We start from the raw sequence: 24491 nt of genomic DNA on the forward strand, positions 1-24491 counted from the left end.
TCCTGGTGCTGACAGCACAGCCTCGCTCAGTGTGCCTGGCGTGGCTCTGCCCTCGCTGTACTGGAGCAGGGCTTGTGGGGGCCAGCAGGACAGCAGGAGCACCGGCCACCAGCGCTGCACAGGAGCCAGGCCAGGTGAGTGCTGCCGAGTGGGTGCCTGCCTGCAGGCCTCCTCCTTCCTTGGCCAGCTCTGCCCAGCTCACTTCTGCCCTGCTGGCCTTCCAGCAGGGTGTCCAGCTAGCCAAGGGTTGCAGGAATGAAGGTGGAGGCGCTGCTGCAGCTGGAGCCATCCAGGTGGCCCTTCCGGGGCTCTGCTGGCTCTCCAGGCTCCCTGGGCCCCTTCGTAGGCTGTTTCAGGAGAGGAGCTCCCAGGTGAGGACAGGGACGCAGCATTCCCCTCATTTGCCGGCCTTTTTCCTTAACGCCTGCACCAGCCTCCCACATGTCATCAGCAGGATGGGAAAGCTGGAGCAGGTGGACGTGAACCTTTTCTGCCTGGTTGCCACAGACTTTTACAGACACCAGATAGAGGAGGAGCTCGACCGCAGGGCCTTCCAGTCTGTGTTTGAGGTGGTTGCAGCTCCAGGAAGCCCATATCACCGGCTGCTGACTTGTTTACGGAATGTCCACAAGGTCACCACCTGCTGAGCGCCATGGTGGGAGAGACTGTGAGGCGGCAGCTGGGGCTGGAGCCTCCAGAAATCTGCGCCCTGTGCCCTGCCTCCACCGAGCCAGCTTGGTCCCTGTGGGCTTCCGCACATGCCGCGGGCGGCCAGGCAACGTGCGTGTCTCTGCCATATGGCAGAAGTGCTCTTTGTGGTACAGTGGCCAGGCAAGGAGTATCTGCAGTCCCGGTGGGGCTGAGCCGGAGGCCTTCCAGAGAGCAGGAGCAGCTGTGCTGCACGCCATGTGGGTGACCAGGTCCTTTCTCCTGATACTCACCTGTTGGTTGTTGCCAGGCTGCAGCTGCTCTTGCATCTGGGCTGGAAGTCCTCCCTCCTGCAGGCTGGCTGTTGGCCCCTCTGCTGTCCTGCAGTAGAAGGTGCCATGAGCAGGCTTTGGGAACACTGGCCTGTGTCTTCCTGGTGGGATGTGCATGCCACGCCCTGTGTCTGTATGCACAGATGCCATGGCATGTGCTGGGCCAGTGGCTGGGGGTGCTAGACACCCAGCACCATTCTCCCTTCTCTCTTTTCTTCTCAGGATTTAAAATTTAATTATATCAGTAAAGAGATTAATTTTAACGTAACTCTTTCTATGCCCGTGTAAAGTATATGAATTGCAAGGCCTGTGCTGCATGCGACAGTGTCCGGGGAGGTGGGCAGGGCCCCTGGCCACGCTCCCTCTCCTGTAGCCACTGGCATAGCCCTCCTGAGCACCCGCTGACATTTCCGTTGTACATGTTCCTGTTTATGCATTCACAAGGTGACTGGGATGTAGAGAGGCGTTAGTGTGCAGGTGGCCACAGCAGGACTGAGGACAGGCCCCCACTGTCCTAGGGGCATGCTCGCCTGCAGCCCCTCCTCCTCGGGCACAGACAACTGTCGTTCTCCACCCACGTTAGGGACCGCAGCCTCCCTGTCACTCAGCGGAGAAGGCCAGCCCTCCCTGGCGGTGAGCAGCCTCCGCTGTGTCCAGAGACCTGGGCCTCCCACTCCTGTTCCTTGCTAGCCCTGGGGTGGTGTCTGCCCAGGAGCTGGCTGGCCGGTGTTGGGATCTGCCGCTCCATGGATGCATGCCCCAAGAGTGTCACTGAGCTGTGTTTTGTCTGAGCCTCTCTTGGTCAACAGCAAAGCTTGGCGTCTTGGCACTGTTAGTGACAGAGCCTGGCATCCCTTCTGCCCCCGCTCCAGCTGACATCTCGCACGGGGACCCCTTTTAGTCAGGAGAGTGCAGATCTGTGCTCCTTGGAGACTGCCCCACTGCCCTGTCAGAGCCACTGCTCCTAGCCCCAGGCCAGGTCCCTGGACCAGCCTCCTGTTTGCAGGCCCAGAGGAGCCAAGTCATTAGAATGGAAGTGGATTCTGGATGGCCGGCTGCTGCTGACAAAGGAGCTGGATTTGGGAGCTCTGCGATGGGGCGGGAGCTCTGCGATGGGGCAGGGGCTCTGCTTCCTCAGCCCTAGAGGCGAGCCAGGCAAGGCTGGCGACTGCCATGTGGCTTGGTTTGGTCATGCCCGTTGATGTTTCGGGTACGGAATGTGGGAAGGGGAGGAAATGCTTCTCCAGGGTCTGTGCAGGTGCTGCCTTGAGACCCCCAAGCTTCCACCTGTCCCTCTCCTACGTGGCAGCTGAGGAGCAGCTGAGATGTGGACTTGTGTGCTGCCCACAGACATGAGGGGGCGCTGAAAGGGAGCCCCTGCTCAAAGGGAGCCCCTCCTCTGAGCAGCCTTTGACAGGCCTGTATGAGGCTTTTCCCACCAGCTCCCAACAGAGGCCTCCCCCAGCCAGGACCACCTCGTCCTCGTGGCAGGGCAGCAGGAGCGGTAGAAAGGGCTCTGATGTTTGAGGAGGCCCTTAAGGGAAGCTACTGAGTTTTAACAAGAAAACCACCATCCTTCCGTATTGGTTGGGGGCTCCTGTTTCTCATCCTAGCTTTTTCCTGGAAAGCCTGCTAGAAGGTTTGGGGATGAGGGGAAAGTTCTCAGAACCGTTGCTGCTCCCCACCCACCTCCCCTGCAGGTTATGTCAACAGCTCTGAGACAGAAGTATCACAGGCCAGATGTTGTTCCTGGCTAGATGTTTACATTTGTAAGAAATAACACTGTGAATGTAAAATGGAGCCATTCCCCCTTGGAATGCATATCGCTGGGCTCAACACAGAGTTTGTCTTTCTTTTGTTTACGATGTGATCTAAAACAGTCCTTAGCAAGGGGCTCAGAACACCCCGCTCTGGCAGGGGGTATCCCCCACTCCCAAAGGCCTGCCTGTGTGCTCCAGAGATGAATATGAGCTCATTAGTAAAATGACTTTACCCATGCGTAAGTCAAGTATACGTGCATGTGCATACGGACACATCTACAATTTTATACACACACGTCTCAAGACAGAGATGCATGGCCTCTAAGAGTGCCCGGGTCAGTTCTTCCTGGAAGTTGACTTTCCTTAGACCTGCCAGGTCAAGTTAGCCGTGTGACGGACATCCAGGCGCAGGGCTTGGTCAGAGTAGGGCTCATTCATTGCTCACTAGGATCCCACCGGAGAAAACGGCCTCCATATCAACTCTGCCGAAGGGAGGAGGACTTGATCGTGTTCCTAAAAACCTGTGGCAAGCACCAATCATCGTATCCGAATTTTGTTGGAAATGTGATTAATTTGGTTGTCAAGTTTTGGGGGTGAGCTGTGGGGAGATTGCTTTTGTTTTCCTGCTGGTAATATCAGGAAAGATTTTAATGAAACCAGGGTAGAATTGCTTGGCAATGCACTGAAGCGTGTCTCTTTCCCAGAATGTGCCTCCCTTCCGCTGCGGGCCCAGCTGAGTCTATGTAGGTGATGTTTCCAGCTGCCAAGTGCTCTTTGTTACTGTCCACCCTTATTTCTGCCAGCACATGTGTCCTTTCAGGAGGAAAATGTGAGGCTGACACCCCTCCAGACACCCAGAATGTAGCATCTGAGAAGGCCCTGTGCCCTAAAGGACACCCCTCGCCCCCACCTTCATGGAGGGGTCATTTCAGAGCCCTCGGAGCCAATGAACAGCTCGTCCTCTTGGAGCTGAGATGAGCCCCGCACGGAGCTCGGGACGGATAGTGAACAGCAATAACTTGGTCTGTGGCTGCCTGGCAGGTGGACGTTCCTCCCCGTGAGGGGCGGAGTGAGGTTAGTTCTGTGTGTCTGGGGGGTGGAGTCAGCCTGCTCTTGCTACCTGTGAGCATCCTTCCCAGCAGACATCCTCACCGGGCTTTGTCCCTCCCCTGCTTCCTCCCTCTGTGGGGAGGACCCAGGACCACCGCTGCTGGCCAGGGTAGGCTTGGAGCTGTGCTCCAGAGGGGCCACCTGTGGGAGCGAGAAGAAGGAAGATCTTGAGAGCTGCCGAGGCACCCTGGAGAGCTCAGGATGGTCCAGACGAGAAGAGGACACTCGCTCGCCAGGCCTGGGCCTCCTGGGAAGGAGGGAGCCGCTCAGAGCGCCGCATGACAACTGAAGGCAACCTGGAAGGTTCAGGGGCCGCTCTTCCCCCGTGTGCCTGTCACGCTCTGGTGCAGTCAAAGGGACGCCTTCCCCTCAGTTTTTTCCAAGAGCAGAGTCTCCCGCTGCACTCTGGGTGGTGATTGCCAGCCTTGGAGGATCGTGGCCAACGTGGACCTGCCTACGGAGGGTGGGCTCTGACCCAAGTGGGGCCTCCTTGTCCAGGTCTCATTGCTTTGCGCTGTGGTCAGAGGGACTGTCAGCTGAGCTTGAGCTCCCCTGGAGCCAGCAGGGCTGTGATGGGCGAGTCCCGGAGCCCCACCCAGACCTGACTGCTTCTGAGAGCAAAGGGAAGGACTGACGAGAGATGTATATTTAATTTTTTTAACTGCTGCAAACATTGTACATCCAAATTAAAGGAAAAACATTGAAACCATCAGTTGTTGCTGTGTGAGGCTTGTTTGCTTCATGAGAACCTAGACCTTGCTGAGCTGGAGTCTTAGGAAACAGTCTCCTAAGTACTTCTCCAGCGGGGGCAGAAACTGTCCCACCAGCTAACATCTGACATTGCGGAGGGTTCCCCAGGCAGCTGCCAGCAAGGACAAGCCCTGTGTTTCCTGTAGCCAGGGATGAGGAAGTGGCCCCAGGGCGTGGGCCTGGCTGGGTGCTGCTGCAAGGGCCTTCCCAAACCACAGTACAGGTGGTCTTCCTGCACTGCCGATGGGAGCTGTGGGAGCTACTGGATCCTTCATGGTCAAGTGACATCATAAGCTTATAGGACACACACAAGCCTCAGGACTTGGCCCATGGCACTGGAGCAGGTCATCAGGCCCAGCACAGATGAGAGCTGTGTTCTCACAGGGCCCACCACCCTGCCACCTCCTTGGCCTTTGACACCTGTGTCCCTGACCCAGCTGCTCCCAGGCACCCCCCAAAGCAGCTGGCACGTCCCACCTCTGGTGTGGTCTGGGCTGCTGTGTGTCCACAGGGCCTGCCCGGTCTGTTCTACCTTGTTTCTCCTGTCTGAACCAGCGCCTACTCCAAGAAGCCTCTGCTCAGCCCAGCGGGGATGCTTCTAAGCTCCGGCCCAGCCTCTCGGAAGCCTTGGTGGCCAGTGGTGTAGTCATCGTGGGATGCAGAACAAAAACCTGCAAGAACAAAAACTCTGTGGCTTCCTCTGGTGCAGGGTATTTAGTCAGTGTTTGCTGAGGTCCTGTCTGGTTCTGGCGAATTGGCAGGGGTTGTCCACCCATTCTGTCCCGGCTCTGCTGTCCATGCCAGGAGAGACGGGGGCCTGTTGGCCGAGGGGGCAGCTCCTGCTGCCTGCTGTCCTTAGGCACGTGCAGGGACCCCCTTTCTCTGAGCAGGATGGGGATCAGTCTGCCAGAGGGATGTGGTGGACAGGCCCAGCCAGGTAAAAATTTCCCCCAGTTGCTCAAAGCATTTGGGGCGGGGCATGCCACTTGAGCTCCCTAAGCCTGTCTCATAGGTGACACTGCTCCAGGGCCCCCCAGTGGCCTCTCCCTTCAGAGCTACCTAAGTTCTGGTCACTTCAGAGAAATGGAGCACCCCCTTCTCCCTGGTCCAGGTGTGGACAGCCAGACCCTTGGCACACCTAGCACACGTGTCATGGCTGGTAATTTCAGAAAGAGAAGGGGCCGGGGTCCAGTGGGAAGCAGTGGCGAACCCCTCATGCGTGGGCTTTGTGATCCCTCCCCCTGCCACGGCAGAGCTGCCCTCAGCACAGCCTTCCTCTTCCTCGTCGGGGAGCACACCCTGTCCCCTTGCCGGGGCTGTGCTCTGTGCCTTCGGTGGTGTTTGGTTTTGGCTGCTACTGGCTTTGTTCCAAAGAGGATCTGGAAGTCGCTTCCCCTGTGTGGCGCGTGGAGCACTGTAAGTCAGATGAGGGAAGTAGCCGGGGGAGGTGAGTACCAGGCGGGGCCGCCACAGAAGGGACTGGGTGGGGGGGCCTTGCCTCCACGTGATGTTGACACGGCCAGCCGAGGACAGAGGAAGCCCCGTTCCCGGGGGTGTGGGGTGCACCCCTCAGGGAAGCCTGCAGTGGGGCCTGCGGAAAGGCACTCTCTGCGAGCCCACGAGTCTGCTCTATGAGCACCGTGACAGTGCCCGTGGGCAGAGGTGGGTCCGGCCTCGTGTCGTCACCAGGACCTCTTTTGGGAAACCATGTGGGCATCCCTTGCGGGTCCCCCAGGTTCTGCAGTCCCAGCAGCCTGGCTGCCTGTTGGGCAAGTGGCTTGAGCCACCCAGAGGGCCCAGCCCTGTTGGCAGCCACGTCCTCTGGAGGCCCTGCCGGTGGGGCTGGCTCTCTCTACCCCACACCAGGCCTCCAAGTATACTGGGCGGGGGTGTCTGGGCCCTGGGTGGGCCCCGTGGACCTGTGAGGTCAGGGTCGGGGCATCCCTGGAGGCAGAGGGCTTAAAATTGCGGGTCTGGGTTCCCCTTGTGTGCACAGGCCCCCTCCCCTCCGTGCTTCATCAGGCAGCTGGCCCCAAAACTGCTCAGAAGGGCTGGTCCTGAGGTGGATCCTGGCCCCTGTACCCTCCAGACAGCCCACCTGCCCAACCTTCCACCCTGCCCCAGTGGCAGCAGTGTTGGCCACATCCTTCCCCTCCTGGCCCCAATTGCTCTGGGGAAGTCCAGGCTCCTGAGCCTGTCCAGGGGCCCCCATGGTTTGGGCCCAGGACTCCATGTGGTTCTCTGCCTTCACCCAAGCTCTGAACTCCTCGGCTGCCAAATCCCCACCCATCTGCACAGGCTGTGCTCACCACTGCTGCTCCTGAAAGATGCCCCTCGGTGGGACGCCCACCTCCTCTCTGGGCTTCTGTGTTTAGGAGCCCTGCTGCCCCCTCCCTTGGTCAGTCCCCGTGTCCTACTGGCCTGTCAGGCGGGGCAGAAAAGCCACCCAGAAATGCTGAGCGGGATGAGAGTCTGGTTGGGCCCAGCCTCATTATTTAGAAGGAATAGAGGCCTAGGTGGCATGCTCCTAGCCTGAGCACAGCAGGGCCCTGCCTGCGTCCCCAGTCTCCACCAGGGACAGCTCCTGCCGAGGCCTGACCTGCCCCTTCTCCCTCAGGGGCCACTGGTTGCCCAGCCCCTGGCCCTAGGAGACCCCGCAGCGACCAAGGGTCCCAGCAGGCCATGCAGCTGTGCCAAGGTACAAGCCCTTCCCCAATAGGGGACAGATGCAGGGACCCTCCCAGGCAGGGGCAGCTGGGTGCCTGGTGCTGCCATCTGCTGCCTGGCCAGTCTTGTCCTCACATTGGAGGTCAATGTGAGGACTCTGACTCAGGAAAGGCCGCAGAGCTTGCCCTGTCCAGGATCTCCCATGTGCACTGAGCCCAGGAAGAGAGGGTTGGAGTTGAGCCTTTTACCCTGGAAATGCTGCCTGGAGGATGGTGTGAGTGTGGGGTGGCACCCTGCCAGGCAGGGCTCTGTCTCCCTGTGCCCACTGGAACTCGAGCAGGCAGGGGTATAGGTGCTTCCTCTAGAGCCGTCAGGTGGGGCCCCCAGCAGTGGTGGTGGTGCCCACTGGCCAGCAGCTCCCCCTTCAGCCAGGACAGTAGGCCTGACGCTATCTCCAGCAGCTCCAAGTGGATTTGTGGAAGGGGGTGGGGGGCAGGGTTCTGGGAGGGCTGTGCCCCCTTAGCCAGCACCATGCTGGGTGAGATAGTCAGATCCTGTTGCCCCTGTTGCAGAGGTGAGGAAACAGGCTAGCGGGGAGGACATGACTAAGGTCCATGCTGAGTCGCTAGAGCTGCACCCAGAACCCACTGCTGGGACCCCATGACTTTCTGCGTACCCCTTGTGCCGGGAGGTGCCAAGAGATGCTGGGAGCCAGCCCCACCTCTGCCCTTGGAGTCATGGCTACGGAAAGGACATTCGGACAGGCCTCCGACCTCACTGGAAAGGGCCGAACCCTGTTCCTGAGCCGTCGGGGCTTCCCAGAGGAGGTGGGCCTTCTAGTCACTCCTTCATCCGCAGGCACTCCACAGAGCTCTGCGCCAGCCCCCAGCACCGAGGGCTGAACTGAGCAGAGGGGGTCTTGTGGGCCCCTCCCATGCCCCGTGCCAGGCAGTAGGGATGATGTCTCCAGAGCCCAAATGGAAGGGGCTGGACTAGTCTCACGGGGCTGATAGTAGAGCCAGGCCTGGACCAGGAACCCGCTGTAGGGGTGCAGAGACCCCTCTGAGTCCCTCACACATCCCTGGGGCCCTCCCCATACACTTTCCTATCCTGACTGCGGGCAAGAGGGAGCCCCAGGTCACCCTCCCCATGCTGGGCACCCACAGTGGGGCCAGGCACCCCCGCCACGCCCCTGCCCTGTCCTTCCTCTGAGAACCTTAGTTCTACCTCCAGGGTGCCTCAGGGGACAGCAGGGGCAGTGGGCAGAGGCTGAGATGCCTCCCCACTCCAGGCTCAACTGCCCTTCCTGCGGCAGCCCACACCTGAGGGTCTCCTGCAGTTGGTCAGGCCTGAGGAGGGCAGGGGGGTGCCCGCTGTCCCTCTGCTGACCACCGTGGCGTTGAGCCTGGGTGCCACGTTCAGCACGGCCCATCCTGCACAGGTGCCGTGGGCTCCACAGAGCCCTGCCTGGCTGGCGTGTGCCACGTTTTGGATGCTGATGCCTTTGGGAGGGCACTTCTCTGAGCAGAACCCCCAGGCCACACGCTCCGATTCCGCTGCACCTGGGGCTCTCGGCAGGCTGTGGTCCCCCAGAAGCCTGGGGGCATCTCAGTCCCTCAGGGCCCGCTCCGCAGCCTGGGCCTCGAGCCCATCTCCACATGCCGTGCTGAATCTGGCTGCCCATCAGCCCCCTGCGTACCCAGGCTGCGCCCTGCCATGCCCATGGCTCTTCCCAGGAGTGCCCTGTGGCCCCCCCCGGCTTGCCGGGCTGATTCCCTCCTGTGTCTCAAACAGAGCTCACCTTTGCCGTCCCTGCTATCCTCGCCAGCTGGTGCCAGAGGCCTGTGTCTGTGTACCCTGTGACTGCACCTCTGGGCAGGGCCTGGCTCTGACCAACCTGGGCTTCCAGGGTCCACAGACCTGAGGCCCAGGGCGCCTGGGTGCTGGAGCAAGAGAAGCAGAAGGAGCAAAGGGTGGGGATGCGGGGTTCTTGTGAGGGCCCAGCCCTAGGACCCCAGGACCAGGAGACCCGGGGTCCCAGGGCCCAGCCCCAGTTCAGCCTGGCAGAGGCCTTCTGAGGGAGCTTAAGGTCCCACAGCCCAGGACTCCTGCCAGGGCCAGTGGCCAGCACTGGGGGACTCAGCCTCCTTGTCTCCTGTCCTTTCTGTTTCTCCCACCTTTTGCCCCTTTTCTCCTTGCCTGGTCCCACCCGAGTCTCCCTCTTGGCCTGCGTGAGCCGGGACGGCACTGAACTGGGGGCCTATCGCCTGGGCGGCGGTGGGAGGCAGGGCCGGGAGCCGGGCCGCTGGGTTTGGGCCTGGCCCGCTCGCTGCAATATTGATGGCCCGTCAGTGCGGCCCTGATTCCTGGGCTTTCAGTTAAAAGGTTTCTGTTGTTGTAGCTTATGCAGTTGCTCTGTTGCTATGGAAACGTGACATCAAAATGACGTTTCCCGTTTAAAAGCTTTTAACTAAATTCCTGCCTGTCAGATGTAGGCCCCATTTTGAGCGTGGAGCTGCCTTCGAGCGAGCGTGAGCAGCGCCTCCCGCCCATGGTGCGTGGGGCCGGGCCGGGGGCCTCGCTGAGCCGCTCTCTCACCCCCCAGGCGCCTGGAGCATGGCGGCGGCCGAGGGGCCCGGCTACCTGGTGTCTCCCCAGGCGGAGAAGCACCGGCGGGCCCGCAACTGGACCGACGCCGAGATGCGCGGCCTCATGCTGGTCTGGGAGGAGTTCTTCGACGAGCTCAAGCAGACCAAGCGCAACGCCAAGGTGTACGAGAAGATGGCCAGCAAGCTCTTCGAGATGACCGGCGAGCGCAGGCTGGGCGAGGAGATCAAGATCAAGATCACCAACATGACCTTCCAGTACAGGTGGGTGGGCGCGCACGCCATGTGGGCCCCCCAGGACAGGCGGCACCCGGCGTGGAGGCCGCTCCTGGCTCTCTCGGAGCTCTGACTCAGGAGAATGTGTGGGTCCTCTGGCCAGGTATGGTCAGAATCCCACGGGGTGAGACGGGCCCCACGGAAACCGTGTGTGCAGCCTTCCATGGGGGAAGTGGGGAAACTGAGGCCCAGCAAGGGCAGGAAAGCGGTCTAAGAACTGAGGGGTAGCAGGGGTGGGGCTGGTACTGGGCAGAGGCCAGGATGGCTCCCAGGACGTATGGGCGGTCTAGGCACTGTCCCTCGGAGGCAGCATCACTCATGGTGGTGCTCACTGACCTCACACCCTCCTCTCCCATAGGGAGGCGGCAGCTGCCAGTGCCCTCCCCGCCACCAGGCTCCCAAGCTGAGCAGGGGTTTCAGGGGCCTACTGTGCCACTGGGGAATTGAGACTGCAAGTGAGAAGGAGGCTCAGTGCTCTGCGACTTGGACCATCCACTGAGCCTCTGCCATGAGCCTGTGAGCCCCACTGGGGCTGGCCCTAGGATTAGGGTGGGGTGTTCCCAGAAATCACCAGGTGAGGCGCAGGACCGGCCAGCGCGTGGGCAGGGCTTACTGTGCGAAGAAGAAAGAGATGGAGCCCTGTCCTGGCCCAGGACTCCCAGCGTGGGGGGTCCCGGCCTGGCCCCACCTCTGCTCCCGCCACACGGCAGGTGGGCCCTTCCTGCCCCAGCAACCTGCAGGGAAGGCCGGAGGGGACCACCCAGCCACGGAGGCACTGGCACCTAGGAGGGGACAGCTGTGGTCCCACACACCCAGCATCTGAAAGTGCGTGGGTCCCCAGCCCATTAGGATGGGGTCACGGGTGGGCGGGGGTCATGGTGGGATGAAGGTGTCAGGCACAGGTGGGGTCACAGGTACAGTGAGGGTCTTACAGGGTGTGAAGGTCATGGGTGTGTGGTGAAGGTCACAGGTGTGGGGTGATGGTTTTGGGTGTGGGGAGGGTCTTGCACAGAGCGAGGCTGACAGCAAGAGCTGGAAGCCGCAGGGGGAGAATGGCGGCCGAGAGCACCCGGCCCTGTGGGCGGCCTGGACCGGGCTGGGCCTGGGGCTACCGGAGAGCCTGCCAGCTTCCAGGATGGGAGGGGCTGCCCTGGGGGCGCCTCACACAGCTGCTCCACCTCTGGGTCAGGCAGGTGAGGCTGGGAGCACCTGAGCCACTTGTGGGAGAGGCAACCCCCACTGCCCCCCGCAGGCGAGGAGCCAGCCTCCAGCACAGCAGAAGGGGAGCCCCAGTCCCCGGCCCTGGTGGGAGCAGGGAAGAGACCCAGCAAGGCCCTGGACAGACCGCCAGGCTGTGGGGTCTCCGCTTTCAGTTGTGTTGATTTGATTTTTTCTGAGCCTTGAAGGAGGGCTCCGGTGCCTGGCCCTGCCCAAAGGCCCCTAGCCAGGCCCCAAAGCTGGGACCTAGGGTGCTGAGCATGACGGATGTTGGGTTTGAGCGGCTGGCTTGCGACGTGAGGGCTAGGTGTGAGCCTGGGTGTCTTCAGAGGCTCAGTGGACGCAGGCAGCTGCCCACAGTCCCACGGTTCCCGTGGCCCCACTGTTCCCGTGGCCTCCTAGCCCTGCTCAGGCACCTGGTGAGGAAGGGACACAGAGGGCGGTGGGAGGTGGCCGCGACTGGTCCAGCAGGCTCCCCTCTGACTCAGGAATTCACGGGCACCGCCTCCCCGGCTGGCTCTGGTTGGTATCTGGCCAGGTTATTCATTATTTATGCTGAAAGCCTCTTCAGAGTCCCAGGGGAGGGTTTCTGTCTCCATTCCTGGAGGCCGGGAGATGAGGGTGCAGCAGAGTGGGGGCCTCCACTCCAGACCCTGCAGTCTGGCGGGGCAAGGGCTGCGTCGGTGCACAGCACGTCACGGTTGCTGAAGCCCCTCAGAGCTGCCACAGTCAGCCTTCGTTCACTGAGGGGGAAGCTGAGGCCCAGAGCCTGAGAGGACTTGCCCAAGGCCGCACAATCCTTAGCAGAGGGAGCTGTGGCTGGGTGACTCTATCTTTGTCCTTTTTCTTTATACCCCCCAGCCTCCCCATAGCAGAGGCTTTTCTCATTTTTTTTTCTTTTTTTTACAAGAGCTCTTTATATATTAAGGCTGTTGGGCTGAAGAAGCCTGAGAGGGTAGCTGGTTCTGTGGAGCGTAGTTTGTTGGAGTACAGTTGGGGGCCTCCTGTACTTAGAATAGGCCTTTTCTTGTTTCTCCAAAGAGTGGGCTGGCTCAAGTAGGGCAGAGAGAAGCCTGGGGCAGAGGTTCGGGATGGGCACCCAGTGCCCGGCCCCACACACTCTGTGCTGGTGTCTTCACAGCCACGTGCCACCTTGGACAGCAGCCCCTCCTCACCATCTGGCTGTGTCTGTTTGCTGGGGGCACCTCATTCAGAAGCCAGCTCATTGTTTCCAGGGACCAATAGCTACATCCTGGCAGGTAACAAGAGTAGGAGAGAGGAGATGCCCACTCCGAGCACAGGGTGGGTTTGGAGCCCGGCCTCAGGGCACTCTGTCCAAAGGCAGAGTAGGGGCTGGGCTCTGGGCCTTAGGAGGTACTGGGTCTGATGAGGCAGAAACCCCTGCCTCACCCCCACCTTGTGGCTTCTTTCCTGGCCTGGCCAGAGCTGTCTGGCCACCCTGGGGCCCTGTCTCCCCTGTCTTGACCTCCCAGAGGCCCAGGGGAGGCCTGGGGACTTAGCCTCTCAGAGGGCAGGACCTGACTGTGGGAGTAGGTGGGCACAGGGGGTGCCAGTGGTAATGAGGCGTCAGGCAGTGTGGGAAGGGGCCCATCCGGCCCACCCCAGGGCCTCTGGGCAGGTTGCAGGTTGTAGTGCTGGATCTAGGCTCCTGCCCAGACTGTAGGTTCAACCAAGAATGGCGTGGGAGCCCAGCCTGCTGTTTGCTTTATTAAATCTGCCCTGCATCTGGGGGAGGAGCTTACTTCGATCATCCCCATGTCATTGATCTAAAAACAGAGGCTCAGAGAGGTGAATGAACCTGCCCAAGGTCACACAGCGAAGTGTGGAGATGAGATACTGACTCAGGGCTGTGGACACTGAGGCCTGTGCTCTAACGCCAGTGGCTGTCGCTCCCTGAGGCATTCTCTCCCGAACAGCACAGTTATTCTATTACAAAATATTATCACTATATTTATATATCTTGTAATACCTTATTATTACAACAAGACCTTATTACTCTACCTTTCAAAATGACTTATTTAAAAAGCAGTATTTGCTCATTGCAGAGAGTCTAGAAACTACAGAAAAGTGACGGAAAAGCAATAGGACCAGCCCCAAAGTCCCAGCATGCACAGATAACCTTAGTCATACTGGGACGCGTGCTTCCTTTTTAACATCTGAGCCCGTTGAGGTCCTGAAGCCTGGCTTCTTTCTAAGTCCAATGTCATCTTGACCCTGGAGCCTGGCCGATTTTGCTGGGGAGGCCCTTGCTGGCTGAGAGCGGCTCCGGCCTGTGCCGGTGTGGTGCGCCCCTCTGCTGAGGCTGGGCAGGACAGGGGCTGGGCCAGCTCTGTTTCTCACCCTTGGCTCTTGTGTCTCTCGTTTCAGGAAATTAAAATGCATGACAGATAGCGAGTCCGCCCCGCCCGACTGGCCCTATTACCTAGCCATTGATGGGATTCTGGCCAAGGTCCCCGAGTCCTGTGATGGCAAACTGCCGGACAGCCAGCCGCCGGGGCCCTCCACATCCCAGACCGAGGCGTCCCTGTCGCCGCCCGCTAAGTCCACCCCTCTGTACTTCCCGTATAACCAGTGCTCCTACGAAGGCCGCTTTGAGGACGATCGCTCCGACAGCTCCTCCAGCTTACTGTCCCTTAAGTTCAGGTAGTGTGTCTGCTTGTCCTTCCCCTGCCCTGGAGTGTCTCAGCCCCCACCATTTAGAGAAAGGGACTGGGAGCCGCGAGGGCGGCGGCGGTCGCAGTGGTTGCAGAGGCCGTGGCTGTGGGCAGCGCCTCCAGGGACAGGCGGCCTCAGACCAGGGAGGGCTTTAGTGTCCACAGGCAGACCGAGTTCGTCTCCCAGCTCCATCACTTTTGAGCTGCATGGAAAGTTCCTTGACTTCTCTGGCCTCAGTCTCCCTCCTATAAAATGGGGATAAATCAGTACCTTTCTCAGAGGGTGCCTGGGAGCATCGTGGGAGGGAAGACACAGCACAGGGCCCAGCACACAGAGGGAGACCAAGCCCCAGACCCAAGAATGCACCCCCGGCCTCCCTCACCCCACACAGACCCCGCCCTCACAGGCCAGCGGCCCCTCAGCACTGGGGAGGGTATCAGGCTGCGCCTCATCACGTGTTGCCGTGGGGATGGCCCATCCCCTCTGCCGTCCATCCCACACTTCAGATCAGGCCTGTGCCGGCCGCGTGACTATGCCTGCGAGATATTCACAAGGCAGCGAGGAGCCAGGCAGCACGTAGGACAGACACCTGCGGGGTGGGCCTGGGGAGCCCAGAGAAGATGCTTTGGAGGAGGGGACATTGGGGTGGGCTTTCAAGGTAAAATAGAAGTTGGCCATTTGGAGGCAAGAACAGGAAGATTGTGGATTTGAGTCACAGCTTCTCCCCTGCCCTGGTCTTCAAGTCTTTCCGTCAGGAGGTGGGGTGAGGAAGGCATCTCCGAGGAGGGACCCCCAAGCTGGCACCTCCTGTGCCGGGGGCTGCTGCTTGACTCAGGATTTCTCATTGAAGACCTGAGACAAAAACGCTTTTGCTGGCAGCTAGAAGGAACCAGCAGGAGGTCTGAGATTTATGGCTGTTGTTCCTGTGGACTGAGCCCAGTTCCCGGACTCAGCTGCCTGGGGCCTTGCACAGGGCTGGGACGTGGAGGCTGCCCTCCCTGATCAGGAGCAAAGCGCTGCACTCCTGCCCCTGGGGTTGGCTGCACGCTCCCAGCTCTCAGCAGAGTGTGGGCCAGGGGTGAGCAGGCACTGGAGCAGGGCCTTGGGGTTTGTGGGTTTTGGCAGCTCCCTGCCCTTCAGGGAGGTCTGCTGAGACCACGGGTGGCCCTTACCCCAGCAGCAGAGCGCTCAGGAGGTGCCCACAGGGCTGGACTGCCTTTACCTGCCACCTCTACCAGAGCTCCAAGGGCCTGGGGAGAGAGCCCAGGCCTCTTGTGGGCCCCACACCCTCTAGGTGCCTGTCCTCCTGCCTCTCTACCAAGGTGTGCTGGCCCCATTTCTAGGCCACCGGGAGATAAAAGGGAAAAGGGGCTCACATCTCAGGCCCTTCCTTCTGGGACCTCAGTTTCCCCATCTGCCTAAGGCCAGGTGGGGCTGGTGGTCTCTGGCTTCCCTACAGGTGTCCTGAGTACTCCACACTACCCAGCACCCCCCACCCCTGCCTTCTTCTCTCCCTGGGTGTGGCCTTTCCACCCCTGGGCGTGAACTGGGGCTGAGCCCCCACCTACCCAGCTCGGTGGGTGAGGGGTGCTCCCTGGCAGGATGTGCCCCTCTGCAGCCCAGAACATCCCGCCCTTTCCACACCGAAGGGGTGTGGATTGTCCTGGACCCTGGTCCTTGGGGTCGTCTGCTAGTTGCAAAGGATGGCAATGCCTGTGGCCTTTCTTTCTCTTCATTTTCTTTTTCTTTTTCTTTTTTTTTGAGACAGAGTCTCATTCTTGTGCAGAGTACAGTGGCACGATCTTGACTCATTGCAACCTCCACCTCCCAGGTTCAAGTGATTCTCCTGCCTCAGCCTCCTGAGTAGCTGGGATTACAGGCGCCTGCCACAACGCCTGGCTAATTTTTGTATTTTTAGCAGAGATGGGGTTTCACCATGTTGGCCAGGCTGGTCTTGAACTCCTGACCTCAGGTGATCCACCTGCCTCAGACTCCCAAAGTGCTGGGATTACAGGTGTGAGCTGCCGTGCCTGGCCACCCCTGTTACTTTCTTACTGTCAAAGGGGGCGGGTTTTGGCCCCTCCTTTGCACATGGAATATGAGACCCCGAGTAAGTGACCTGACTCCCTGGGGCCTCAGTGTCCCCATTTGCCTTGTAGGATAATTGGGAGGGTCCAGTGAGGCCCCCGGTGTGCCCAGGCTCTGTGGCCAGCACGTTCACAGCTGGCGCTGTCCTTCCAGGTCAGAGGAGCGACCGGTGAAGAAGCGCAAGGTGCAGAGCTGCCACCTGCAGAAGAAGCAGCTGCGGTTGCTGGAGGCCATGGTGGAGGAGCAGCGCAGGCTGAGCCGTGCCGTGGAGGAGACCTGCCGCGAGGTGCGCCGCGTGCTGGACCAGCAGCACATCCTGCAGGTGCAGAGCCTGCAGCTGCAGGAACGCATGATGAGTCTGCTGGAGAGGATCATCACCAAGTCCAGCGTCTAGGCCAGCAGGTGGCGGCGGCGGGGCCAGGCGGTTGGTGGTGCTGCTTGGGCCACCCAGGGCAGGTCACTCAGGCCAGGCGGGCAAGGGGGCCGCCCCGTGAGAGGAGACCACCTTCCACCTGGCCTCTGGCGGGATGTCCCTTCTGAGGGGTGTTTTGAGGAACCCCCAGGCCCTGGACACCGTGAGGCTCTAGTGTCCAGCATGAACGCCCTTCCTCAGACACAGGCCAGGGCCTCCGGGGGTCACTCTGAGTAAGAACATCCTAGAGCCACTCTCCAGTGTCATTACTATCAATAATACTTGACATGGCTTTGATATTAAATGTATACTTTTTCATTCTTGCCTGGACCGCACGGTTTGCTGTTGCTGACTTGGTGAGGATGCCCTGATTGATGGATCCCAAAAATGAAAGCAGATGGAAATGGGTCGGGGCAGGCTGGAGCTGGGGGGAAAGCTCTGCCCTGAAGGGAACCTGTGTCCTCCCTCACCAGGACCTCTGCGTCTGTCCTTACATGGCCACCCACGCCTGATGAAAACCCCAGGGAGCCTTCCGGGAGGCTTTTATTCAGCTCTGTTTGGAGCATCAGGTGTTTCTACTGCCTCCTTAGCAATGACCCTAATAAAAGTCGTAACACCTGCTCGCATGCACGGCCCTGTTGGATGTTCTGGGTTCTGGAGATGTCATGGTAGATGACACAAAGGCCCTGGCCTCTTGGAGCTTATGCTCCCATGCAGGGAAGACCAATGGGTCAGTAGAGAAATGCTTGCAGGTTGTGGTAAGTGCTGGAAGGGAGGGGTTGGCGTGAGGACACGAAACCAGACTTACATGGAGCTGGGAACAGTGGCCACACAAGGAATCGCCAGTGTGAAGGCCCAGAGGCAGAGGATGCTGGAGCAAGCCTCAGGAGCAGCTAGGAGGCTGGTCGCCAGCAGCCAGGCCACGGAGGCCGGTGCAGCCCGTGGGGAGGAGTGTTCGTGTTTTTCAAGCTTAGTGGGAGTGTTTTGGCTAGTGCAGCTCTGGGTCTGACATCCGCGGGGGACAGGGGGGCGGTGGAGCAGCCACAGCTGCAACCTCACCTCACTGCCGGCCCTTCCACCAGTTGCAAACTCTTTCCAGAAGCTCCAGCTTTCCAAAAGTTGAATTCTCTATAAGCCTCCTTGGCCAGGACTTGGGCATTTCTTGCCCTGGCTGCAAAGAAGGCTGGGGCCAGGTGTGTTTGAGTCACCTCCTGGAATTAGGCAAGTTGCCGCCCAAATAGAAGGTTCTTGGCAGGTGGGTCAGCAGGTGGACAGCATGGTTTGACTCAGGGTTCAGAAAATCTCCCTCTGGCTGCCAGGTGAGCAGGTCATGGAGACAGCTGCGGAGACAGGTGAGGAGGCAGGCGTGGAGGCAGGCGTCCTGCCAGGCAGGGCTGTGGTCATCCTGTGACAGGCAGCAGCAGCTCCTCCAACCCTCTAGGGGGCCTGAAAGTCAGCCAGGCAAGGGAGTAGCTTGGGCTCCACTGGGCGTGGGAGCAGCCTGTGGACCATGGTGGTGTGGAGGATGCCCTAGGCCTGCCTGTGTGAAGGAGAGGCCGGCGTGCTCTGTGGCGCCCAGAGGGGAGCTGGGCAAGAAGGATTCACTTTGCTCTGAGGGTCCTGGAGCTCCCACACTCCTCAGTGATCTCCCCAGAGCTTGTGTGACGAGGACTCGGCCCACGTTGCTGTGGGATGAGAGGCAGAGTGTCGTGAGGGTTTAATGAGCAGCGGCAGTGGTGGGAGGAGGGAGCAGCAGCCAGCACTGCAGTGCCAGTTTCCAGATGCCAGGTGACGCCACTGACCCTGTGGTTGGGAAGAGATGCACAGAGCCGGCCTTTGCAAGCCAGTGTGGCTGCCACAGCGCCTGCCAAGAAGCAGAAGGAAGGGTGGCCCCAGGGCAGAGGATGCGGGCACATCTAGTGATGCGGGCCTGAGTTTTGGAAGCTTTTGCTCTGGCCAGTTTCCAGCTCAGGGACCCACCCACCTCATAGTCAAGACACTGCCCAAGAAATCATTTGCTTAACAAACACACTGGGCTCCCACTGGGCACCTGTGCCACCCTAGATGCTGGGGACCCAGCCATGACACAGGCACCTGCCCCCAGCTGCTGACCACTGAGGCTGGCTAGCAGCTCCCACGGGGCCAGTGTGGGGTTCCCGAGCCTCTTAACAGGGAGCCAGCCCCAAGCCCTCGAGAGGGAAGGGTGCCCGTGGCCCTGGCAGGAAGGTTAGGCTGGATGCTCCCGCAAGACGTAGCAGATGGAGGTTCTAAGTGATGTAGCGACTTCTTCGCCTTGAAATCGCTCTAGAGTCAGCCATGATGCACTGGGACTGCAGTAGCTGCCAGGCATCTGGGAAGGCACCACGAGGTGCTGCTGTGCTTGGGTTAGAAGTGGTTTTGGTCTGTTTTCTTCTCGCCCTCTCTAATCAGAGTCGGTGATTCATGCCCCTTTCCACCACCTTAGAGAACTCCTCCAGGCTGCAGCAGCAGCATCTCAGGTCAGCAGAACTCAGCTGTGGAATCTCCTGGGGTTGGTGCCGTTCATCAGCAGCGTGTCCTTGACAACCTTCTGATTTCTTCCTTAGTTGTTGGTTCATTAAGGAGGAGAACAATGCTGCTGTTAGCCATTGCTAAAATATTTGATAAGATTCAGCAAAGCAGCGTGTTAACACCGAAAACCAAAACCAGGAGCCAGGCAGATGTGCCTGCTTTTCGCCTGTACTATTCCATGTTGTTTTGACGTTTTTAGCTGATGCATTAAGATAAATAAACAAAAGAAGCAGGAGGAGAGATGAAGAAAGTAGAGGTACCTTTGTTTTCACATCTCATTTTTGTATACCCGGAAAGCCAAATGTACAAAAGACTGGGAGCTCTTTAAACCGGCTGAAACTTGTTGAAAATGAGAATGAAGGAATGTCCCATTCAGAGTTGGAGTGAATTTAACCCAGAAGGAACAGGACCCATACGGAAGAGAACGATGCAGTCTTATTGAGCTGGAGAAACTCAGCACTCTCCCGAAAGCTCCAAAGTCAATGTCATCATTTTATTAATGTCATTCCAACCACACTCTCAATAATGCCGCTTTTTGGTTTTGAAGCGGACACGATGATGTTTACATTCATATGAAGAAAGAACAAGGCTGAAAGTCCAAGGCCAGTCAGCATGAGAAGACCGCTCGGCCTCCCTCGGAGTCGCGGAGTTGGAACCGCAGACTGAGATCATGTGGCTGCTGGAGGCCAGGATGAACGTCGGGAAATGGAGACTCCTGCGATGCTGGTGGGACGTGGTATAGCCACTTCCAGGGACAATTTGTGTCCCCTCCTAAAGCTGAAGAAGCACGTTTCCTTCCCTGGGCAGTGCCACTCCTAGACAGGTCACCCTGCAGTAGCTGTCCTCAAACTGAGGACCCCTCAACACTCTTAAAAATCATTAAAAGTGGGCCAGGCGCGGTGGCTCACACCTGTAATCCCAGCGCTTTGGGAGGCCGAGACAGGTGGATCACGAGGTCAGGAGATGGGGACCATGCTGGCTAATACGGTGAAACCCCGTCTCTACTAAAAATACAAAACTTAGCCGGGCGTGGTGGTGGGCGCCTGTAGTCCCAGCTACTTGGGAGGCTGAGGCAGGAGAATGGTGCGAACCTGGGAGGCGGAGATTGCAGTGAGCCGAGATTGCACCACTGCACTCCAGCCTGGGCAACAGAGCGAGACTCCGTCTCAAAAAAAAAAAAAAATCATTAAAAGTACCAAAGAACTTTTGCTTATGTGAGTTCTAATGACCAATATTAATACACATTAGAATACCTTATTAGAAATTAAACCTGAGACCTTTGGAAAACATGTATTCATTTCAAAATAGCAATAAACCCACAACATATTAACATAAATAACAATTGTATGAAAAACGTATTTTCCAAAACAAAAAGTTTTTGGGAGAAGTGTGGCGTAGTTTTACATTTTTGTAAATCTCTGGCTTAAGAGAAGCCCACTGGCCTCTCATCAGGCTCCAGTCTGTCCGCTGTAGGGGTGTTTTGGTTGTGAAGTATTGGGGTGAGTGGAGAATCTAAGTCTTACCCAGATGTGTATTTGAAAAGAAAAGGAACATTTTAATAACCTTTGCAAATAATTGGGATATTCTTCCTTGATCCTCTTCCAACACTGGACAGGTGGTGTTTTTTTTTTTTTTTTTTTTTTTTTGAGATGGAGTCTTGCTCTGTGGCCCAGGCTGGAGTGCAGTGGTGTGATCTCGGCTCACTGCAAGCTCCGCCTCCCGGGTTCACGCCATTCTCCTGCCTCAGCCTCCCGAGTAGCTGGGACCACAGGTGCCCGCCACCACGCTCGGCTAATTTTTTGCATTTTTATTAGAGACGGGGTTTCACTGTGTTAGCCAGGATGGTCTCGATCTCCTGACCTTGTGATCCGCCCGCCTCGGCCTCCCAAAGTGCTGGGATTCCAGGCGTGAGCCACCGCGCCTGGCCCACAGGTGGTGGTTTTGTACTGGCTGGCTGTGTGTGGAATCTGCAACCCTATCAGTGAACTTCCATTTCATTTCAGGAGAATCCGTGGGTCTGTCTTGTGCTTCATGGACTCTGTCCATCACGCTTCTGTGACCTCACACACTGGGCCTTTGGTTCACTAAGTTATGCGGAGATTCCAAATGCTGACACAGCTCCTCAATAGGTATTTTAAAATCACTTTTGGTGATATCACCAATCTTAGAAAAGTCTTTAAGCTGGAAAGGTGATGAGCTCATGGTGGTGGATACAGAATTTCAGAATTCTGATTTTTGCATGAAAGCTTGAATTTTATCATCGGTAACAAATGCTGTCAGCTATTTTCTTTGAATCAGACAGGCTCACAGGCTCACTTTGTTCATTTTCAAAACAAAAAAAAGTCTGTCAGGACACCCAAGGCCGAACAACCAGAGTTTTTGTACATCCTTTTTTTGAGTAAAAAGTGTGCTCCGTACATGTGTTCCAGATCCAGATGGCAGCGCAGCTGCATTTCCCCAGTGTGTCTGTGGGGCAGGTGCGCCTTCCGATTGCTCAGGCAGAACGTTGAAAAGACGTGGACTCTGGGGTCAAGACCTCACACACGCGACCATTTTCACTCCATCAAGGACATTTGGAAGTGACCGGCGTTTTGCACTGCAGCTGTGCGGTGCGGAAACCCCTCAGGGCTGCACCAGGGCTGGGGCCTGCCTGCATTCCTGCTCGGGTCTCGCCACATCAGTGCTCACGTCAGCTCGGTGAAGACCCTGTGAAGACCCCGTGATCATCAGACTATGATGAAAGCAGCTGCAGCCTCAGGGACCCTTGGAGACCCACAGGCCGAGACCTGAGAGCCACTGTCTGAGTGCTGGAGCATGCGTGCACACAGCTAACCTGAGCGAGCCTCATCTGTCCTTGCCTGGTACCCGGAGCTGGCTCCCTGGCGATCGGTGGACACACGGGTGCCATCACAGTCCCTCCATGCCACTGGGTGGTGTCATCACAGCACGTGGGAACCGTGCCCCCAAGAGGACCTGGAGGGACCCCCTGCTGCCTTGTAGGCACTGGGGATAGAGTCAGGTGGAAAGCAGATGCAAATCTGTGTCTTTACAGGGTTTCGAGTTGAGGGTGGGGCTAGATCAACAGTAAACACGAGAGTATCCAGTATAAGAGACGTGCTTTCCAGGGAAAGAGGGCTGTAGGGGGATCGGAGCCATGGGGAGAGAGAGAAGGCCTCCCCACAATGTCACGTGAGCAGATGGAGTGGGAGGGGCGCCCCTCACCTGAGCGCTGGGAGCTGCACTGTCTAGGCGGGAGCCGGCTCTGAGGGCGAGGTGGGCCTGGACAGGAGCACCAGGTTTTCTGCTGGGCCAAGAGAGTCCCGGAGCAGGGAGGGTCAGGCATAGTGTGCAGCCCGGGAGGTGGGTGAGAGGTGCTCAGGAGGCATCCTGGCCTGGGGGAGGATACAGTGGTCGGACTGGCACAGGCCTTGGCTGTTGCCTGGGGTGGGGAAACACCGGAACCTGTGTGCTGGCTTTGCGCGCATGGTCATCTCCATCGCATCAGAACATGCGAGAGGCTGCGAGGCGGAGCGTGTGGGGGAAGGTGCTGCCTGCGGTTTCAGCCCAAGTTCATCTCAGCTGGGCCCGGTAGGAGAGGGCGCCCTACCCCTAGAACACAAGCATCTTACACTAGAAGAAGCCAGTTGGAAGCCCCTGCGACCGCCCTGCCTTCCAAAATAGAAGCCGAGAACGGACACATCTGGGGTGGTGCGGCCAGCCACGCTGTGCGCACTGTGCGCGTGTGGATTCCCGGCACATCTGTGGCTTGTTGCAGGGACCACCGTAGGCTCCCCTCCGCTCAGGGAAGTGGGACCCCTGCACAGCCCCTGCCCAGCACGCAGCGGTCCGCCTGGCGCCTTTCGCTGCCCTCTGTTTATCTCTGCCTTGCCAGGCACGAGCTCAGCTTCACTGCTTTCCGTCAAGGCTAATCCGCTCTCCTGCTCTGCACCACCACGTCCAGACCTCAAATGCCTCATCCCCAGCGAATGTCTTATTTACCCCCAGAGGACTAGGGGGTAAAGTTACCCCCTGGAAGACCTAGAGGACAGGAGGGAGCAGGTCCAGGTCCACTGGGTAGCGTGGTAAAACCCACACGTGCCTCAGGTCTGCCCTCCCCAGTGGGGCCAAGTGCCCACACCTTGCACTCCCTCAGAAAGGGTGTGGCATCTGGGGAACGCCTTCGGGGCTGGAGCCACACGTAGGCCGCATTTGGATGTTTTCCCTGATCCTTTTTCCAGGCAGCCCACAGGCTACAGCTGAGGGTGCGCCCGGGGTGAGAGAAGAAGCTGCCGGCCACTGGGCTGCCCTTGCGGCGTGAGCCGTGCGCTCTTGCTGCCGGGCGTGCTGGGCGGAGGGATGTCTGGGGTCTTGGACAGTTCTTCCCAGGAGGTCACGGAGGAGGCCCTGTGGCTGTGGAACTAAGCCACACCAGCATTGGGAAGTTCTCCTTTGTAAACAGTTTTTAGGGTGTGCCCCCTCAGCCTGAGTCCGACCTCACAGAGACTCCGCCAGCTGCTGCTCGCTCTGATGACCCCCTTCGGCTCATGCCAGCCCGCCTGGTCTGCTGCTAAGAACCAGCGCTGGCACAGTGTGCATCTCTCCCCTGCCCAGCCTTTTCTTGCACAAGTACGTGCTGCTGTGAACCTTGCCATTTTCGCCAATATCCCTGCATTAAAAAGGTTTGCTTCTTGTTAGTGCTGGCGGAATGCCCTCCTCCTCTTGACCGGGAGAATCGGATTCCAGTGTGTGGAGGCTCCGCCGACTCATGGCCCCTTACTGATGGGATTGTTCCAGGCTTTCTGTGCAATAAACTGTGGCGCAGCGGATGTCTCGATGTGTACCTGTGTACACCAGCAAGGTTTGAAGAATGAGACAAAACACTCATTAACTCTAGGGGAAACGAAAGGCCGTAAGGAAAGGGAAAGTCATGCTACACATGGCTCGCACGTGAGGTCGGGTTGAGATGTACTTTCTTCCACACAGATATCCTGTTGTTACAGCGCCGTTTGTAGAAGAGGGTGTCCTGTCGCTATGGAATGGCTTTGGACTCTTTCTTGAAGATGAATGGCCTGTGGATGTTTCGGCCCGCTCTGGAGTCTGCATTCTGTCGGTGGATAATGATGTCTGTCCTCACGTCAGTGCACACTGTCCTGATTACTGTATGTCTTGAAACCTGGTCTAATAAATCTTTCAACTGTATTGTTCTTTTTAGAAAGTGGATATTTTTTAAGTCTTTAGCATGTCCTCATATTCTTTTTTGTTGTGGTAAAATACACTCAATATACAATTTACCGTTTTAATTATTTTATGTATTTATTTTATTTTGTTTTATTTTTGAGACGGAGTTTCACTCTTGTTGCCCAGGCTGGAGTGCAAAGGCAAGATCTTGGCTCACTGC

The 24491-nt window shown here is 58.3% G+C and overlaps 2 protein-coding genes across 3 annotated transcripts in view; both read left to right on the top strand.

Moving 5' to 3' along the window:
- The window catches only part of HTT (huntingtin), a 166732-nt gene extending 163322 nt beyond the window's left edge, over positions 1-3410 (top strand). For both annotated transcript variants that reach the window (XM_033213566.1, XM_033213567.1), the window contains one exon: positions 434-3410. In XM_033213566.1, the coding sequence (XP_033069457.1) occupies positions 434-647 (214 nt within the window). In that variant the 3' untranslated portion in view covers positions 648-3410. The remainder of the gene's footprint in view (positions 1-433) is intronic.
- Positions 3411-4958: 1548 nt separating this feature from the next.
- On the top strand, positions 4959-17173 carry MSANTD1 (Myb/SANT DNA binding domain containing 1). The gene is made up of 6 exons (XM_033213568.1): positions 4959-5310; positions 5613-6047; positions 7218-7298; positions 9873-10137; positions 13756-14031; positions 16285-17173. The coding sequence occupies exons 2-6, from the start codon at positions 5684-5686 to the stop codon at positions 16523-16525; spliced, it is 1227 nt and encodes a 408-aa protein (XP_033069459.1). The 5' UTR covers positions 4959-5310; positions 5613-5683; the 3' UTR covers positions 16526-17173.
- The last annotated feature ends 7318 nt before the right edge of the window (positions 17174-24491 follow it).

The sequence above is a fragment of the Trachypithecus francoisi genome, unplaced genomic scaffold (genome assembly GCF_009764315.1).
Source record: "Trachypithecus francoisi isolate TF-2019V2 unplaced genomic scaffold, Tfra_2.0 Lachesis_group1, whole genome shotgun sequence".
Lineage (NCBI taxonomy): Eukaryota > Metazoa > Chordata > Mammalia > Primates > Cercopithecidae > Trachypithecus > Trachypithecus francoisi.

Excerpts from the sequence above, each read along its gene's own strand:
- MSANTD1 (XM_033213568.1), top strand. The coding sequence starts at position 5,684 with ATGGAGCACCCCCTTCTCCCTGGTCCAGGTGTGGACAGCCAGACCCTT. Across the intron at positions 7,299-9,872 it reads GGCCATGCAGCTGTGCCAAG|GCGCCTGGAGCATGGCGGCG; the intron begins GTACAAGCCCTT and ends CTCACCCCCCAG. Across the intron at positions 14,032-16,284 it reads TTACTGTCCCTTAAGTTCAG|GTCAGAGGAGCGACCGGTGA; the intron begins GTAGTGTGTCTG and ends CTGTCCTTCCAG.